This window comes from Salmo trutta, chromosome 19 (assembly GCF_901001165.1).
Source record: "Salmo trutta chromosome 19, fSalTru1.1, whole genome shotgun sequence".
NCBI classification, from domain to species: Eukaryota; Metazoa; Chordata; class Actinopteri; order Salmoniformes; family Salmonidae; genus Salmo; species Salmo trutta.
The window spans coordinates 15,715,868-15,734,426 of NC_042975.1; the positions used below are offsets into that span (position 1 = coordinate 15,715,868).

Below are 18,559 nucleotides of genomic sequence, written 5' to 3' on the forward strand. Positions count from 1 at the left end.
TTATGATTAGGATTAAGGTTAGGGTTATGATTAGGATTAAGGTTAGGGTTATGATTAGGATTAAGGTTAGGGTTATGATTAGGATTAAGGTTAGGGTTACGGTTATCATTAAGATTAAGGTTAGGGTTATGATTAGGATTAAGGTTAGGGTTATGGTTAGGGTTAGCATTACGGTTATGATTAGGATTAAGGTTAGGGTTACGGTTATAGTTGGATTAAGGTTAGGGTAAGGATTAAGGTTAGGGTTACAGTTAGAATTAAGGTTAGAGTTATGTTAGGGTTACGGTTAGTGTTAGTGTTACGGTTAGGGTAAGGATTAAGGTTAGGGTTACGGTTAGTGTAAGCATTAAAGTTAGGGTTACGTTAGGGTAAGGAATAAGGTTAGGGCAAGGGATAGTGGATAGTTAGTTGAAATCTTGTTGACAGTTAGCTCAACATCTACAAACCTTCTATTTGGGACTATCCATGTAGTGGATGTGATTCCAACTGCCTGTAGCTAGCTAGTTATAGTTCCTGAGTGTGTTTTCTTAGGGACTACTCATGGTAGTGTGTGTGTGTTACTTGCGGACTACTACTCACAGTAGACGTCCACGTTCCTGCTGATGTTGGTACTGCCCAGGGCATTGGTGACCTCACAGGAGACAGGCTCGGTGAAGAAGGAGTGGTCCACAATGACCTCATAGGTGTCACCTGACACCTCTCTGATGATGCTGCCCCCTTTGGCCCATCTGAATATAGGCCACAATAGAGTAGGTTGAAGAGTTAGACCTAGACCCTGATCTAATGGTTAATGTTAGTAATGTGAGAGGTGAAGCTGATCCTAGATCTGTAACTATATCTGTACCACTCTTGGGGAAACTTCCACAGTCACAACAGGGAAGAGGGAAGACAATGTGGGCTATGACATCCAACCAGTAGCCCTTTTGGAGGTGGATATCAAAGACACAAATATTGCAATACATAGGAAAAATGGTTCAATTTGGGACGCAACCAGTGGTAACGTGTTGCATTCAAGTGCAATTTCTTGCTGTGGTCTGCAATTCGCTGAGCATAGCGAAACAACAAAAGAAAAAGTGGCTTTTTTGTTGTTTCGTGCATTGCTTTTTCTTTTCTTCATTTGAGCATATTCATGTGCTGCTTGGGAGCCTGGTTGAGGAGGAGGGAGGGGAGGAGGAGGAGGAGGGAGGGAGGGGAGGAGGAGGAGGAGGAGGAGGGGAGGAGGAGGAGGAGGAGGAAGGGAGGGAGGTAGGAAGGGAGGGAGGGAGGGAGGGAGGGAGGGAGGGAGGGAGGAGGAGGGAGGGAGGGAGGGGAGGAGGAGGAGGAGGAGGGGAGGAGGAGGAGGAGGGAGGGAGGAGAGGAGGAGGAGGGCGTTATAATATAGGTGCTCTCACTTCGTGTCTTTCTTTTGCCCACTTTGATGCTGAAGTCATTTTATTGAGAAATAAATAAATTGTCTATGTGAAGAACCTTGCCCGGCATAAGCATATCTCACCGTCACTAATAGGCAGATCAGGCCCCTGAACAAATAAACTATTGTTTACATTGACAGAAGGGGAACAAGTTGAAGGGATAAATACACAGGACCCAGTTTGGAATAAATGTTATGAATTATTATGTATGCCAGGCTATATATCGAAACAAAACATCACTTGAGGATTCTGAGTGAAAAGAGCGATGAATCATGCATAATTAACTTGGACGAACATCTTTGAACATCAAATGTGTTGTTGTTTGTTTTGTGTAATGCTATGGTTCAAAAGATGGCCTGGTTATAGTTGTACAAATTTAGAGAATAAGATTATGAACATGCAAAACATTCTCAGTGAATACAGACAACACATATTTATCCTAGATTTCTTGTCAAAAACAGAAAGTCCTGTTTTCATGTGTTGTGTTCAATTGTTGTAACTCTACGATTGCGTCCCAAATGGCACCGTATTCCCTATATACTTCAATTATTTTTACCAGAGCCTACATAACGAATAGGGAGCCATTTGGGAAGCAACCTTCATGTACAGTAATAGAACACGCTATTCACTTTCGATGTGCCATCTTGACTCATATCGACATTCTCTTCCAGAAACATTTCTCAACTGTGGAATGTCATTTGAGAAGTTTCATCTAATTTCCACACAGGCTGCGCCCCAACCTATACATACAGTACCAGTCAAAAGTTTGTACACACCTACTCATTCCAGGGTTTTTCTTTATTTTTACTATGTTCTACACAGTAGAATAATAGTGAAGACTTCAAAACTATGAAATAACACATATGGAATCATGAAGTAACCAAAAAAGTGTTAAACAAATCAAAATATATTTTATATTTGAGATTCTTAAAAGTAGCCAACCTTTGCACACTCTTGGCATTCTACATATTTACATATTAGTAATTTAGCAGACGCTCTTATCCAGAGCGACTTACAGTAGTGAATGCATACATTTCATACAATTTCATACATTTTTTTTCTGTGCTGGCCCCCCGTGGGAATCGAACCCACAACCCTGGTGTTGCAAACACCATGCTCTACCAACTGAGCTACAGGGAAGAGATTCTCTCAACCAGCTTCATGAGGTAGTCACCTGGAATGCATTTCAATTAGCAGGCGTGCCTTGTGACAAGGTAGGGGTGGTATACAGAAGATAGCCCTATTTGGTAAAATACCAAGTCCATAATATGGCAAGAACAGCTCAAATAAGCAAAGAGAAACGATAGTCCATCATTACTTTAAGCCATGAAGGTCAGTCAATGCGGAAATTTTCAAGAACTGTGAAAGTTTCCTCAAGTGCAGTCACAAAAACCATCAAGTGCTATGATGAAATTGGCTGTCATGAGGACCGCCACAGGAAAGGAAGACCCAGAGTTACCTCTGCTGCAGAGGATAAGTTCATTAGAGTTACCAGCCTCAGAAATTGCAACCCCTAAAAAGCTTCAGAGTTCAAGTAACAGACACATCTCAACAACAATTGTTCAGAGGAGACTACGTGAATCAGGCCTTCATGGTCAAATTGCTGCAAAGAAACCACTACTAAAGGACACCAATAAGAAGAAGAGACTTTCTTGGGCCAAGAAACACAAGCAATGGACATTAGACCGGTGGAAATCTGTCCTTTGGTCTGATGAGTCCATATTTGAGATTTTTGCTTTGCTTTGTGAGACGCAAAGTAGGTGAATGGATGATCTCCGCATGTGTGGTTCCCACCGTGAAGCATGGAGGAGGAGGTGTGATGGTGTGGGGGAGCTTTGCTGGTGACACTGTGATTTATTTAGAAATCAAGGTACACTTAACCAGCATGGCTACCACAGCATTCTGCAGCAATACGCCATCCCATCTGGTTTGCGCTTAGTGATACTATCATTTGTTTTTCAACAGGACAATGACCTGTAAGGGCTATTTGACCAAGGAAAGTGATGGAGTGCTGCATCTGATGACCTGGCCTCCACAATCACCTGACTTCAACCCAATTGAGATGGTTTGGGATGAGTTGGACAGCAGAGTGAAGGAAAAGCAACCAACACGTGCTCAGCATATGTGGGAACTCCTTCAAGTTTATTGAGAGAAGCTGGTTGAGAAAATGCCAAGAGTGTGCAAAGCTGTCATCAAGGCAAAGGGTGGCTACTTTGAAGAATCTCAATTATAAAATGTATTTTGATTTGTTTAACACTGTTTTGGTTAATACATGATTCCATATGTGTTATTTCATAGTTTTTATGTCTTCACTATTGTTCTACAATGTAGAAAATTTTAAAAATAAAGAAAAACCCTTGAATGAGTAGGTGTGTCCAAACTTTTGACTGGTACTGTATATATAGTGCATAACTTTCACCAGAGTTTCCCTATGGGCCCTGGTCAAAAGTATTGCATTATACAGGGGATAGGGATCCATTTTGGACGAAGCCACAGAAGCAATGCATTTCGTACAAACCAGACCCCAGATGCCCTACGACAGTCTTCCATTTTGCCAAAGACATTTCATCACAAAGACACAGTGGAAAGTGACAGCATTGAAGGAGATCAAGTAAACCAAATCTCCTGAAAATCTGTAAATATTTCACTCCCTTACAATGGCACTCGAAAAACACAGCTTGATGATGGCAAGGACGAATTCCAAAAGGTTGATGCTGTCTGCTGTTAACGTTTTTTCAACATCCCTTCTAAATTCAAATGTAACCTTTCTTTCTGGTCTCTCTCAAGCCTGTGAATGTCAGAACAGAACAGTGCTACATGTCTGATTCTTATCCTTTTCCCAGTCACTTCTGAATTATTCAAGAACGATAGTATATTAGCACCGCTTTGAACATAACTATGCACAAACGAATCCATTCAGCTTTTTACAGTTATTGAAGCTCTGTTCATGTTGTCTATGATCTTCCGCTGTCAATTTCGAATGCAGGGTGGCACGCTCACATGCACACACACACGCACACGCACACACACACACACACACACACACACACACACACACACACACACACACACACACACACACACACACACACACACACACACATACACACTCCTCCCAGAGCAACAAAAAAATAAACAATGAAACAAGTTCATGTCCATATACACGGATAGAGTTTGTGTTCACATCACCCACATGTTCACATCAAATAGCCGTCAAGCTAAATCTGTGCAATTGAGTCTTTCTCATCAGACACCTCAGTAGTCACAAATGAGGAAAACAGAGAAAAAACCCCAGCAGCAGCAGCAGTGACACCAACACCAGAACCCCCCATGTAGATAAGAAGCATACTTTATTTGCAAGCAAAACCAACTAATTCGCCTCTCTCCCCATCGCTGCCAAACTCGGCAGCTTTATGATAAACAAACAGTTGCTAATAGAGTTAGCTGCCAGATCCTCCCTCCCTCCCTCCCTCCCTCCCTCACTCACTCACTCACTCACTCACTCACTCACTCACTCACTCACTCACTCACTCACTCACTCACTCACTCACTCACTCACTCACTCACTCACTCACTCACTCACTCATGCTCTCTCGGCAGCTTTATGAGAAACAAACAGTTGCTCATGGAGTTAGCTGCCAGACCTCCCTCTCTCTCGATCTCGCCCCTTCAGCTTGCTGTCTGCCTGGCAGAGGTAGGACTAGGAGGCACAACAAGGCAGTTGAAATTAATTGTTGCACGGCAGCCACCTGTCCCCCTTTTGTCTGACTTGTGGGCAGATTGGCTCTGAACGCACACCCCTGTGCTGTCACCACTCTATCGTTCAATCAGATGGCCTGTATTACATTTTCTCTTCCCCCTCTACTAATTGAGCTTGAATGAAAGACCACCTGGGCTGTGTCTCAAATGGCACCCTATTCCCTTGGTAGTGCACTACTTTGACTAGGGCCCATATGGCTCTAGTCAAACATAGTGCACTATATAGGGAATAGGGTGCCATTATGGACACAACCCTGATTACCATATATTATTACCATGACAACAGATTAGATATTCATCTCCAAACCATTAGGTCTGGAGTCCAACCCATCTCTCCAAGTGTCCTAAACATCCTACTTCCTCTGAGTAAAATGAGGAAGAGAAGGAGGTCTGGAGCATCTGAGATAAGAGACACTTCCCTCATCATTCCCTTCATCCAGATTCCAGGCGCAACCTCACAGCATCGACAGCATCCTGCTCTGAGCTCTGAGGCCTCTGAGAAACTCTCCTCATTTCACACGGAAAAGAGCAGCTCTCAGGTGATCAATAGCCACGCATCAGCTAAGAGAGCATTAAAAAGGCAGTGAGAAACGAGCTTGTCCTTATGCAGCTTTAAAGAGAGAACAGAGGAAGAGTAGAAAGGAGGGCTGCGTCCCAAATGGAACCATATTTCCTATTTAGCTCATTACTTTTAACCAGAGACCTATTGTTTTCGACTTATGGGGCTAGGATTGTCTTGACTCAGGTCACAATTTCTTCTGTATCATGACCATCCATCAAAGGCTTGTTAAGTCACATGGATAGATTTCTCTTACTACATCCTATCTTCAAGGGGAAGTTCAGCATTGCAGTACCTTTGCCACTATCATTGATTTTTACCTAGTGGTGGCTAAGTTAGCTACTATTTGTAGTGACAGTTTAAAACTAACGAAACCATGGATTACAGTTTATCCTGGTCTATAGACTACATTCAGTGTGAGGAACCATCTAACATTAAATTGCAAAATACTGAACAATCATGTTATGGTATTCAGATGTTATCATTTTAAACTTAAAAAGGTGCCACAAAGAACCTAAGTGTGTGACACAAAAAAAAGGAACAATGGCAAATATAAACTCAGAAAAAAAGAAACGTCCCTTTTTCAGGACCCTGTCTTTCAAAGACAATTGGAAAAAATCCAAATAACTTCACAGATCTTCATTGTAAAGGGTTTAAACACTGTTTCCCATGCTTGTTCAATGAACAATAAACAATGAATGAACATGCACCTATGGAAAGGTTGTTAAGACACCAACAGCTTACAGACGGTAGACAATTAAGATCACAGTTATGAAAACTTAGGACACTAAAGAGGCCTTTTTACTGACTCTGAAAAACACCAGAACGATGCCCAGGGTCCCTGCTCATCTGTGTGAACGTGCCTTAGGCATGCTGCAAGGAGGAATTGGGACTGCAGATGTGGCCAGGGCAATAAATTGCAATGTCAGTACTATGAGACGCCTAAGACAGCGCTACAGGGAGACAGGATGGACAGCTGATCGTTCTCGCAGTGGCACACCACATGTAACAACACCTGCACAGTACAACACCTGTACACGGTACATCCGAACATCACACCTGCGGGACAGGTACAGGATGGCAACAACAACTGCCCGAGTTACGCCAGAACGCACAATACCTCCATCAGTGCTCAGACTGTCCACAATAGGCTGAGAGAGGCTGGACTGAGGGCTTGTAGGCATGTTGTAAGGCAGGTCCTCACCAGACATCATTGGCAACAACGTCGCCTATGGGCACAAACCCACCGTTGCTGGACAGACAGGACTGGCAAAAAGTTATCTTCACTGACGAGTTGCGGTTTTGTCTCACCAGGGTTGATGGTCGGATTTGCGTTTATCGTCGAAGGAATGAGCGTTACACCGAGGCCTGTACTCTGGAGTGGGATTGATTTGGAGGTGGGGGTCTGTCATGGTCTGTGGCGCTGTGTGTCACAGCATCATCGGACTGAGCTTGTTGTCATTGCAGGCAATCTCAAAGCTGTGCTTTGCAGGGAAGACATCTTCCTCCCTCACATGTTACCCTTCCTGCAGGCTCATCCTGACATGACAATCCAGCATGACAATGCCACCAGCTATACTGCTCGTTCTGTGCGTGATTTCCTGCAAGACAGGAATGTCAGTGTTCTGCCATGGCCAGCGAAGAGCCCAGATCTCAATCCCATTGAGCACCTCTGGGACCTGTTAGTTCGGAGGGTGAGGAATATGTCTGAAATGTCCGGAAATTTGCAGGTGCCTTGGTGGAAGAGTGGGGTAACATCTCACATCAAGAACTGCAAATCTGGTGCAGTCCATGAGGAGGAGATGCACTGCAGTACTTAATGCAGCTGGTGGGCACACCAGATACTGACTGTTACTTTTAATTTTGACCCTCCCCCCTTTGTTCAGGGACACATTATTCAATTTCTGTAAATCACATGTCTGTGGAACTTGTTCAGTATATGTCTCAGTTATTGAATCTTGTTATGTTCATACAAATATTTACACATGTTAAGTTTGCTGAAAATAAACGCAGTTGACAGTGAGAGGACGTTTCTTTTTTTGCTGAGTTTACAATGACACCGCTACCATTTGTGGGGAATACAACAATGGCAAATGTTCAATCACATGCAGTATGGTACCAGGGTTTGGGTCAATTCCATTTAAATTGCAATTCCAGTCAATTCAGAAAGTAAACCTAATTCTAATTACAATTACACATTTTCCTAATTTACAGTGCCTTGCAAAAGCATACAGACACCTTGGATTTCTTCACATTCTATTTTGGTACAATTTTGATATAATTGTAATTTTTTGTCAATAATCCAGAAAAATTATAAAATGTTTTAAAGATGAATAAACATGTAATAACTAAAATATAGTCATTGCATAAGTCTTCAGTTCTCTGAGTCAATGACATATTTGAAAAACCCTAGGCATCGATTATAGCTGTATCTTCTTTGGGAAAGTCTCTAAGAGATTTCCACACATGGATTGTGCAATATTTGCCTATTATTCTTTTAAAAATTCGTCAAGCTCGGTCAAGATGTTGGGGATCATGGCTAAACAGCCATTTTAAAGTCTTGCCACACATTTTCAAGAAGATTTAAGTAAAAACTGTAACTTGGCCACTCAGGAACATTCAATGTCTTCTTGGTAAGCAACCCCAGTGTAGATTTGGCCTTGTGTTGCAGGTTATTGACCTGCTGAAAGGTGAATTCCTCCCCCAGTCTCTGGTGTAATGCAGACTGATGCAGATTTTCCTCTAGGATTTTGCCTGTGCTTAGCTCCATCCCGTTTATTTTTATCCTGAATAACTCCCCAGTCATTGCCGATGTCAAGCATACCCATACAATGATGCAGCCACCAACATGCTTGAAAATAAGGAGGCAGTTACTGACGGATGTGTTTTGTTGTGTGGGATTTGCCCCAACCATAAGTATTTGTGTTAAAAAGTGTATTCCTTTACCATGTTTTTTGCAGAATTACTTTAGTGCCTTGTTGCATACAAGATGGATATTTTCTGTATATTTGTATTCTTCTGTTCACCTTGTCATTTAGGTCATTATTGTGGAGTCACTACAATATTGTTGATCCATCCTCAGTTTTCTCCCATCACAACCATTGAACTCTGTAGCTGTTTTATAATCACCATTGACCTTATGGTTACGTCCCTGAGCAGTTTCATTCCTGTTCTGCAGCTCAGTTCAGAAGGACAACTATATCTTTGTGCCATGTTGGCATGAAGAGACTCGGGAGACAGGTGCAGGAACAAAAACACAGAGTTGAAACCCAAACAAAAGAGCGAAGAGTACCTTGAATAAATAACACACGTGCACGATGATTAACACACGGAATGAGACCCGTAATCATCTGCGCAATCAACAAGGGCACGAAAGCCCAAAACACACAGCACAGGTACTCACACACACCAACGGACATTGTAACAATAATCGCCAGGACAATGGTGAACAAAGGGCACACTTATACAATTACTAATCAAATGGGAATAGGGACCAGAAGTGCGTAATGACCGTTCCGGAGGGATCCGTGACACTTTGATGTGTCTGGGTGGTTTAATACATAATCCACAGCATAATTATTAACTTGACCATGCTTAAAGAGATATTCAATGTCTGATTTGCTATTGTTACCATTTACCAATTACTCTCCCTCTTTATGAGGCTTTCGAAAAGCTCCCTGGTCTTTGTAGTTGAATCTGTGCTTGTATTGAATTCAATACTTGACTGAGGGACCTTACAGTTGTTGTATGTATGGGGGACAGAGGAAGGGCTAGTCCTTAAAAAATCACGTCAACCCCTGTTATTTCTTATAAAGTGAGTCCATGTATATTATTATGTGATTTGTTTAGCCAAATGTTACTCCTGAACTAATTTAGGCTTTCCTAAACGAAGGGGCTGAATACTTCCACTACCTCTCAAAAGTTTGGGGACACTTAGAAATGTCCTTGTTTTCCATGAAAACCTTTTTATTTTTTATTTTATTTTATTTCACCTTTATTTAACCAGGTAGGGTAGTAGAGAACAAGTTCTCATTTGCAACTGCGACCTGACCAAGATAAAGCAAAGCAGTTCGACACATACAACAGCACAGAGATATACATGGAATAAACAAACATACAATCAATAATACAGGAGATAAATCTATATACAGCATGTGCAAATGAGGGAGGATAAGAGAGGTAAGGCAATAAAAAGGCCATGGTGGCAAAGTAATTACAATTCAGCAATTAAACACTGGAATGGTAGAATGTGCAGAAGATGAATGTGCAAGTAGAGATACTGGGGTGCAAAGGAGCAAGATAAATAAATAAATACAGTATGGGGATGAGGTATTTGGATGGGCTATTTACAGATGAGCTATGTACAGGTGCAGTGATCAGTGAGCTGCTCTGACAGCTGGTGCTTAAAGCTAGTGAGGGAAGTAAGAGTCTCCAGCTTTAGTGATTTTTGCAGTTTGTTCCAGTCATTGGCAGCAGAGAACAGGAAGGAGAGGCTGCCAAAGGAAGAATTGGCTTTGGGGGTGAACAGTGAGATGTACCTGCTGGAGCGCGTGTTACGGGTGGGTGCTGCTATGGTGACCAGTGAGCTGAGATAAGGGGGAGCTTTACCTAGCAGAGACTTGTAGATGACCTGGAGCCAGTGGGTTTGGCGACAAGTATGAAGCGAGGGCCAGCCAACGAGAGTGTACAGGTCGCAGTGGTGGGTAGAATATGGGGCCTTGGTGATAAAACGGATGACACTGTGATAGACTGCATCCAATTTGTTGAGTAGAGTGTTGGAGGCTATTTTGTAAATGACATCGCCGAAGTCGAGGATCAGTAGAATGGTCAGTTTTACGAGGGTATGTTTGGCAGCATGAGTGAAGGATGCTTTGTTGCAAAATAGGAAGCCGATTCTAGATTTATTTTTGGATTGGAGATGTTTAATGTGAGTCTGGAAGGAGAGTTTACAGTCTAACCAGACACCTAGGTATTTGTAGTTGTCCACATATTCTAAGTCAGAACCGTCCAGAGTAGTGATGTTAGACGGGCGGGCAGGTGCGGGCAGCGATTGGTTGAAGAGTATGCATTTCGTTTTACTTGCATTTAAGAGCAGTTAGAGGCCATGGAAGGAGAGTTGTGTTCCATTGAAGCTCGTCTGGAGGTTAGTTAACAGTGTCCAAAGAAGGGCCAGAGGTATACAGAATGGTGTTGTCTGCGTAGAGGTGAATCAAAGAATCACCAGCAGCAAGAGCAACGTCATTGATGTATACAGCGAAGAGAGTCGGCTCGAGAATTGAATCCTGTGGCACCCCCATAGAGATTGCCAGAGGTCCGGACAACAGGCCCTCCGATTTGACACTCTGAATTCTATCAGAGTAGTAGTTGGTGAACCAGGCGAGGCAATCATTTGAGAAACCAAGGCTGTTGAGTCTGCCAATAAGAATGTTGTGATTGACAGAGTCGAAAGCCTTAGCCAGGTATACGGCTGCACAGTAATGGCTCTTATCGATGGCAGTTCTGATATCATTTAGGACCTTGAGCGTAGCTGAGGTGCACCCGTGACCAACTCTGAAACCAGATTGCATAGCGGAGAAGGAACGGTGGGATTCGAAATGGTCTGTAATTGTCACGCCCTGACCTGAGAGAGATGTTTTATGTCTCTATTTAGGTTTAGTCAGGGTGTGATTTGGGTGGGCATTCTATGTCTGTGGTTCTATGTTTGGGATTGCTTTGTTTCGGCCGGGTATGGCTCCCAATCAGGAACAGCTGTACATCGTTGTTGCTGATGGGGAGTCATACTTAGGCAGCCTGTTTTTCCTTTGGGTTTTGTGGGTAGATGTTTTCAGTTTAGTATTTTGTGACCTGACAGAACTGTTGGCTGTCGTTCATTTTCTTGTTTGTTTTGAAGTGTTTCTTATTATTAAAACATTAATATGAACACTCACCATGCTGCGCTTTGGTCCCCTTCTCTCTTCAACGACGGCCGTTACAGATCTACCCACCAAAAACGGACCAAGCAGCGTGGAGGGGAGCAGCACCAGGAGTGGATGAAGCAGCGTGCTCGGGAGGTGATGGCATCCTGGTCGCTGGAGGAATTGGAGGGAAGGAATAGACTGGACTTGGGAACAGCTATTTGACCATTGCAACAACCTGCCGGGGAAGCAGGTGGAGGTGAAGAGGCAGCCCCCAAAATATTTTTGGGGGGGCGCATGGGGAGATTGGGGGAGTCAGGCGTTAGACCTGAGCCAACTCCCCGTGCTTACCGGAAGCGGCGTGGTACTGGTCGGGCACCGTGTTATGCGGTAGAGCGCACGGTGTCTCCAGTGCGCGCTCATAGCCCGGTGCGCTACATCCCAGCCTCCCGCAAGTGCCATGCTATAGTGGGCATCGAGCCAGGACGGGTTGTGCAGGCCGTGCGCTCTAGACCTCCAGTGCGTCTTCAGGACCCGGTCTATCCTGTGCCTGCGCCCAGAACCAGGCCTCCTGCATGTCTTCCCAGCCTGGTGAGTCCTGTGCCTGCGCCCAGAGCCAGGCCTCCTGCATGTCTTCCCAGCCTGGTGAGTCCTGTGCCTGCGCCCAGAGCCAGGCCTCCTGCATGTCTCCCCAGCCTGGTGAGTCCTGTGCCTGCGCCCAGAGCCAATCCTCCTGCATGTCTTTCCAGCCTGGTGAGTCCTGTGCCTGCACCCAGAGCCAGGCCTCCTGCATGTCACCCCAGACTGGTGAATCGTGTGCCTGCGCCCAGAACCAGGCCTCCTGCATGTCTTCCCAGCCTGGTGAGTCCTGTGCCTGCTCCTAGAGCCAGGCCTCCTGCATGTCTCCCCAGCTTGGTGAATCCTGTGCCTGCGCCCAGAACCAGGCCTCCTGCATGTCTTCCCAGCCTGGTGAGTCCTGTGCCTGCTCCTAGAGCCAGGCCTCCTGCATTTCTCCCCAGCCTGGTGAGTCCTGTGCCTGCGCCCAGAGCCAGGCCTCCTGCATGTCTCCCCAGCCTGGTGAGTCCTGTGCCTGCGCCCAGAGCCAGGCCTCCTGTATGTCTTCCCAGCCTGGTGAGTCCTGTGCCTGCACCCAGAGCCAGGCCTCCTGCATGTCTCCCCAGCCTGGTGAATCCTGTGCCTGTGCCTGCGCCCAGAACCAGGCCTCCTGCATGTCTTCCCAGCCTGGTGAGTCCTGTGCCTGCTCCTAGAGCCAGGCCTCCTGCATGTCTCCCCAGCCTGGTGAGTCCTGTGCCTGCACCCAGAGCCAGGCCTCCTGCATGTCTCCCCAGCCTGGTGAGTCCTGTGCCTGCGCCCAGAGCCAGTCCGGAGCCACCAGAGCTGCCCGCCAGTCCGGAGCCGCCAGAGCCGCCCGCCAGTCCGGAGCCGTCCGCCTGTCCGGAGCCGCCAGAGCCGCCCGCCCGCCTGTCCGGAGCCGCCAGAGCCGCCCGCCTGTCCGGAGCCGCCAGAGTCGCCCGCCTGTCCGGAGCCGCCAGAGTCGCCCGCCTGTCCGGAGCCGCCAGAGTCGCCCGCCTGTCCGGAGCCGTCAGAGTCGCCCGCCTGTCCGGAGCCGCCAGAGTCGCCCGCCTTTTTTAAAATTTTAATAATAAATGTGCCCTTCAAACTTTGCTTTCATCAAAGAATCCTTAATTTTCAGCAATTACAGCCTTGCAGACTTTTGGCATTCTAGTTGTCAATTTGTTGAGGTAATCTGAAGAGATTTCACCCCATGCTTCCTGTAGCACCTCCCACAAGTTGGAATGGCTTGATGGGCACTTCTTACGTACCATACGGTCAAGCTGCTCCCACAAAAGCTCAATAGGGTTGAGATCCGGTAATTGTGCTGGCCACTCCGTTATAGACAGAATACCAGCTGGCTGCTTCTTCCCTAAATAGTTATTGCATAGTTTGGAGCTGTGCTTTGGGTCATTGTCCTGTTGTAGGAGGAAATTGGCTCCAATTAAGCGCTGTCCACAGGGTATGGCATAGCCTTCCTTCTTCAAGATCGCTTTTACCCTGTACGAATCTCCCAATTTTTGGTATGGTATGCGGATGTTATCATTTTCATCTTAAAAAGGTGCCACAAAGAACCTTAGTGTGTGACACACTGAAAAAAACTGAACAATGGCAAATATACAATGACGAAATATACAATGATCCGAACACCTGAAACGTAGATTTGTCTGTCCATAACACTTTTTTCCAATCTTCTTCTGTCCAGTGTCTGTGTTACTTTGCCCATCTTAATATTTTATTTTTATTGGCCATTCTGAGATATGTCTTTTTCTTTGCAACTCTGCCCAAACGTTCAGCATCCCGGAGTCGCCTCTTCACTGTTGACGTTCAGACTCGTGTTTTGCGGGTACTATTTAATTAAGCTGCCAGTTGAGGATTTGTGAGGCATCTGTTTCTCAAACTAGACACTCTAATGTACTTGTCCTCTTGCTCAGTTGTGCACTGGGGCCTCCCACTCCTCTTTCTATTCTGGTTAGAGCCAGTTTGCTCTGTTCTGTGAAGGGAGTAGTACACGCTGTTGTACGAGATCTTCAGTTTCTTGGCAATTTCTCGCATGGGAATAGCCTTCATTTCTCAGAACAAGAATAGACTGATGAGTTTCAGAAGAAAGTTCTTTGTTTCTGGCCATTTAGAGCCTGTAATCAAACCCACAAATGCTGATGCTCCAGATACTAAACAAGTCTAAAGAAGGCCAGTTTTATTGCTTCTTTAATCAGGACGACAGTTTTCAGCTGTGCTAAAATAATTGCAAAAGGGATTTCTAATTATCAATTAGCCTTTTAAAATGATACACTTGGAATAGCTAACACAACGTGCAATTGGAACACAGGAGTGATGGTTGCTGATAATGGGCCTCTGTATGCCTATGTAGATATTTCTTTAAAAATCTGCCTTTTCCAGCTACAATAGTCATTTAAAACATGAATAATGTCTACACTGTATTGCTGATCAATTTGATGTTATTTTAATGGACAAAAAATCGCTTTTCTTTCAAAAACAAGGACATTTCTAAGTGACCCCAAAATTTTGAACAACTATATTTGATTTGTGAATGTTTTATTATTCTTTTTTTAAATTAAAATCTTTCACTTTGACATTACATAGGTTTTTGTGTAGATTGTTGACTGGAATTGAAATGGAATTGACCCCAACCCTGTATGGTATACAACAAAGTGCACATATTCACAACCCCCACTAATGAGCCAGATCACCCCGTCAACCTGTATTATTAGCCACAAAGCATTGTTGTTGAGGTGGCAAAATCGCTCCAGCCAGGCCTATTTCACATCAAAGGGATGTTCCACTGTTGTTTCGCATAAACATTTTTGTTCCGTTTAATGTCCAACCGCCGCTAATGCCAAATCATATGCAGGCCTTTGATATTTACTGAGGCATGTAGCCCTACTCTTGTTTTCATGCTAAAATAGAGAAGCTTGTCTAATCAAATTCAAACACCAGTGTGCAATTCCCTGGAGGGGTGCCACACAGAATAATAAACAACTCATTTTTCTATTACTGTCAATTATATGGGGGATTGTCCCCTTTCGCAATATCGGAACCAATAAGGGGTGAATGGTAGTTTCTGGAGTATTACTGTAGTTGCTAACTTGCTTATTGCAGCGCAATATGCTGGATGATGGCACGTCAAAGCTCTCTGTTGTTCATGACAGCTTGTAGTTATTGTATGCAACTATTATTGTATACTGTCATGACAATTAATGTTCCAGGAGCAGGGATATCCCAAACCCAAACCACTTAGAGATATAAGGCAAATAAATGGTAGCAATCATACTAATATCATACGATATTATCCCTAAACCTATAAGAAACATTGTGTGGACTTTCCCAGTAGCTGGATTTTTAGTGTATTTTCTGGGCAGAGGCTAACCATCCTCAAAGAGACTACTGAACCGAGTCACCTCCCTCTCTGTCTCCTTCCACTCTCTCTCCCCCTTTCTCTCTCTCCCCCACTCTCTCTCCCTCTCTCTCTCCCCCCACTCTCTCTCCCCTCTCGCTCCCTCCCCGTCTCTCTCTCTCTCTCCCTCCCCCGTTTCTCTCTCTCTCTCCTCTCTTTCTCTCCCCTCTTATTCTCTCTCTCTCTCTCTCTCTCCCCATCTCTCCACTCCCTCTCTCTCTCCCCCTACTCATTCCCTCTCCCCCCCTCTTCCATTCCCCTCTCTATCTCTATCACCCCTCTCATTCTCTCTCTCCCCTCATTCTCTCTCTCTCTACCCCTCTCATTCTCTCTCTCTCTCTCCCCTCTTATTCTCTCTCCTCCTCTTATTCTCTCTCTCCCCCTCTCTTCCCTTCTCTCTCCCCTTCTTTCTCTCTCTCTCTCTCTCTCTCTCTGGACCTCCTCACCCACTGGCTAGAGGATGTGGGTACAAACCACAGGAAACCCTTGTGTGTTGTGGTTCACTCTGTGCCCCCTCTGTGCCAACTTAATGCAGTTGGTGCTCGCCCCTGCACTGGCATAGGCAGATGGCAGTGATGTGTGCCACAGTCTCAGGGACCCCCGCCCATCTATTATCAATGAGATGCCAGCTGCTGGCAGGGAGTTACGGTCTAAGGTGACCTCTGGGTACATTTGACACACTTTTTTACGCCGACTAACCACCTGTCCCACCCTGGACTGCCTACGACAATGTGAAACATATGGGGATGCTTCCTGTGTTATACCCCAATAGAGATGCAGAACTTGGAAATAGAGACTATGACAATCATTATGCAGCCTGTATGCATAAGCATGAGAGGAATGTAGATAGACTATTAATGTGGATACAGGCCTACTGAACACATCATAAGCACATCAAATAATGGAGATTTTGGGTCACCCAAATTAAAGACTTAAATCAGAGAAGAAAATAGGTGCAGATGTAATGCTTTTGCATATGTGAATGTGTGTTTATGTGTGTGCAGGTGTACTATCTTACCTGTAATGGATGACGGGTGGGTTAGCCTTGGCAGAGCAGTGAAACTTCACTAGGTTGCCCTCCAGTATGGGCTGGGGCTCCACAGACAGGTTGACAAGAGGCAGGTCTACATGGGCAAGAACAGAGGGTCAGTCTATAAACCAACACCAGAGTACAGAGTCCATATTAGGACAGCTGTGCCTGGGTCATGTTCATTAGGGCTTCAAAACATTTAGCAACAGACGACAAAAAAAGAGTTCAGGTAATCCCTTTTCTTCCATTCCGGTGCCTAATGAACCCTGGACTGGGAGAGAGGAAGGGATAACCAACACTGGATGTGATGACAGAATCTAGGCCACAATTAATTTAAAGTCACAATGCAGAATTTGCGCAAATAGTGGATTACAACATATTTTTCGAACCTGCATGTGGTTAATTGAAATGGTAAAATGGTTTAGTGTCTGTAAAACCAGATTGAGTCCTCTAATAGCGTAAGTGGAGTGTGTGTGTGTGTGTGTGTGTGTGTGCTTGTTGTTTGGGTGTGTGTGTGTGTGTTGGGGGGGTATAGGCTATTGTGTGTGTGTGTGTGTGTGTGTGTGTGTGTGTGTGTGTGTGTGTGTGTGTGTGTGTGTGTGTGTGTGTGTGTGTGTGTGCGTGTGAGTGCGTGTGAGTGCGTGCGTGCGTGCGTGTGTGTCAGTATGCACGTGCGTGTGCGTGTGTGAGTATTCACGTGCGTGTGCATGTGACCCCAATCAAAGGGAGTTGTGTGTGAGTGCAAGCAGCAGGCTGTAAACAACTGTATAAATATTGATGCTGTGGTTGGGGTTTGATGCTATCCTGACCCCCGTAAGACATTTTCACATGGCAGTGCTTAAACCGGTTAATTAAAGATTCACTCAGTAAAATTTCCATTGGAGATAAAAGAACAAAACAAAGCAAAGAACAAACATAGCGGAAAGAGCTTGTTAATTACTCTCCTCTGTAATGGCTGATATTTCCCATTAAGATGAATTTGAGCCTCGGTTCGCTTGCTAATTGGTACATTAGCAATTTACTCAACTTTTGATAGAATATCTGTGATTAAGGACAGCTCCGGATAAAAGTAACAAACACGTAAATTAAATAAATTAATCAAACAACAGTTTTGAGACGAATGCGCCGAATGTGCTCACAAGCGCTGTGAGATACTGTACCTCTGCTTTTCTCGGGCTGTTTTTAAAGCAAATCACACAGCGAAATAGTCAGCCGAAACGTATGAAACATGGTGGGACTATGCGCTAATACGACTGTATCCCAATTACCCCTGGCACTAGCCAAGACCACGCCAGAGAAGGATAGCTGGGGCCAGGAACCATCAAACTCTCTCTCACTCTGTAACTCTTAAAGTGCTTTAGATGTGTACAACGATGGGGCCCTTCTGCGCTGCTACCTCCAAAACCCCTCTCTGTGATTTTCTTAAAAAGCACCGCAGATCTCTGATAGAAACTAATGGAACTCCCCTCCACTTTGCCTTGTGTCGCCTTGATTGTGACTTATCAGGAAAAGGTTTAGAAAGTGCATCCTTGAGTAAAAAAAACGTACTTCCGTTCCCTTTGGCCAAGGGGAGATTATGAAAATCTATTTGTGTAGTTTAATGTGTTTTTCATTCAGCAAATCTCGCCAGTGAATTATTGATAATAACTTTAATCAACTTTAATTTACTGGAGAGATGGATTAAAGGGGATAGTCATTACTTCCCCGTAAGGTTAAAGGGGATGTTCGTTCCTCCCCTATAAAGGCCTTGTGGGAAGCTTTGCTCTAATATTACAGGTCAAAGATTAACAATTTACTCCCAGCTCTGTGGAAAAATAAATAATCCAGATAACCTTTCGAAATATAAAGCAGCCACTGAAAAATGAACATCCTCAGGTTAAGTCTTAAACTCCTCACTATATATTGAAGAAACACTTTTAT

General features: G+C 44.6%; 1 protein-coding gene across 2 annotated transcripts in view; it reads right to left on the bottom strand.

The window, feature by feature from the left end:
* kirrel3a (kirre like nephrin family adhesion molecule 3a) overlaps nt 1-18,559 on the bottom strand; it is a 261,823-nt gene that overhangs the window by 33,804 nt on the left and 209,460 nt on the right. For both annotated transcript variants that reach the window (XM_029699881.1, XM_029699880.1), the window contains exons 6-7: nt 16,628-16,733; nt 580-728 (exon numbers count right to left, since the gene is read on the bottom strand). In XM_029699881.1, coding sequence (XP_029555741.1) covers nt 580-728; nt 16,628-16,733 — 255 coding nt within the window. The remainder of the gene's footprint in view (nt 1-579; nt 729-16,627; nt 16,734-18,559) is intronic.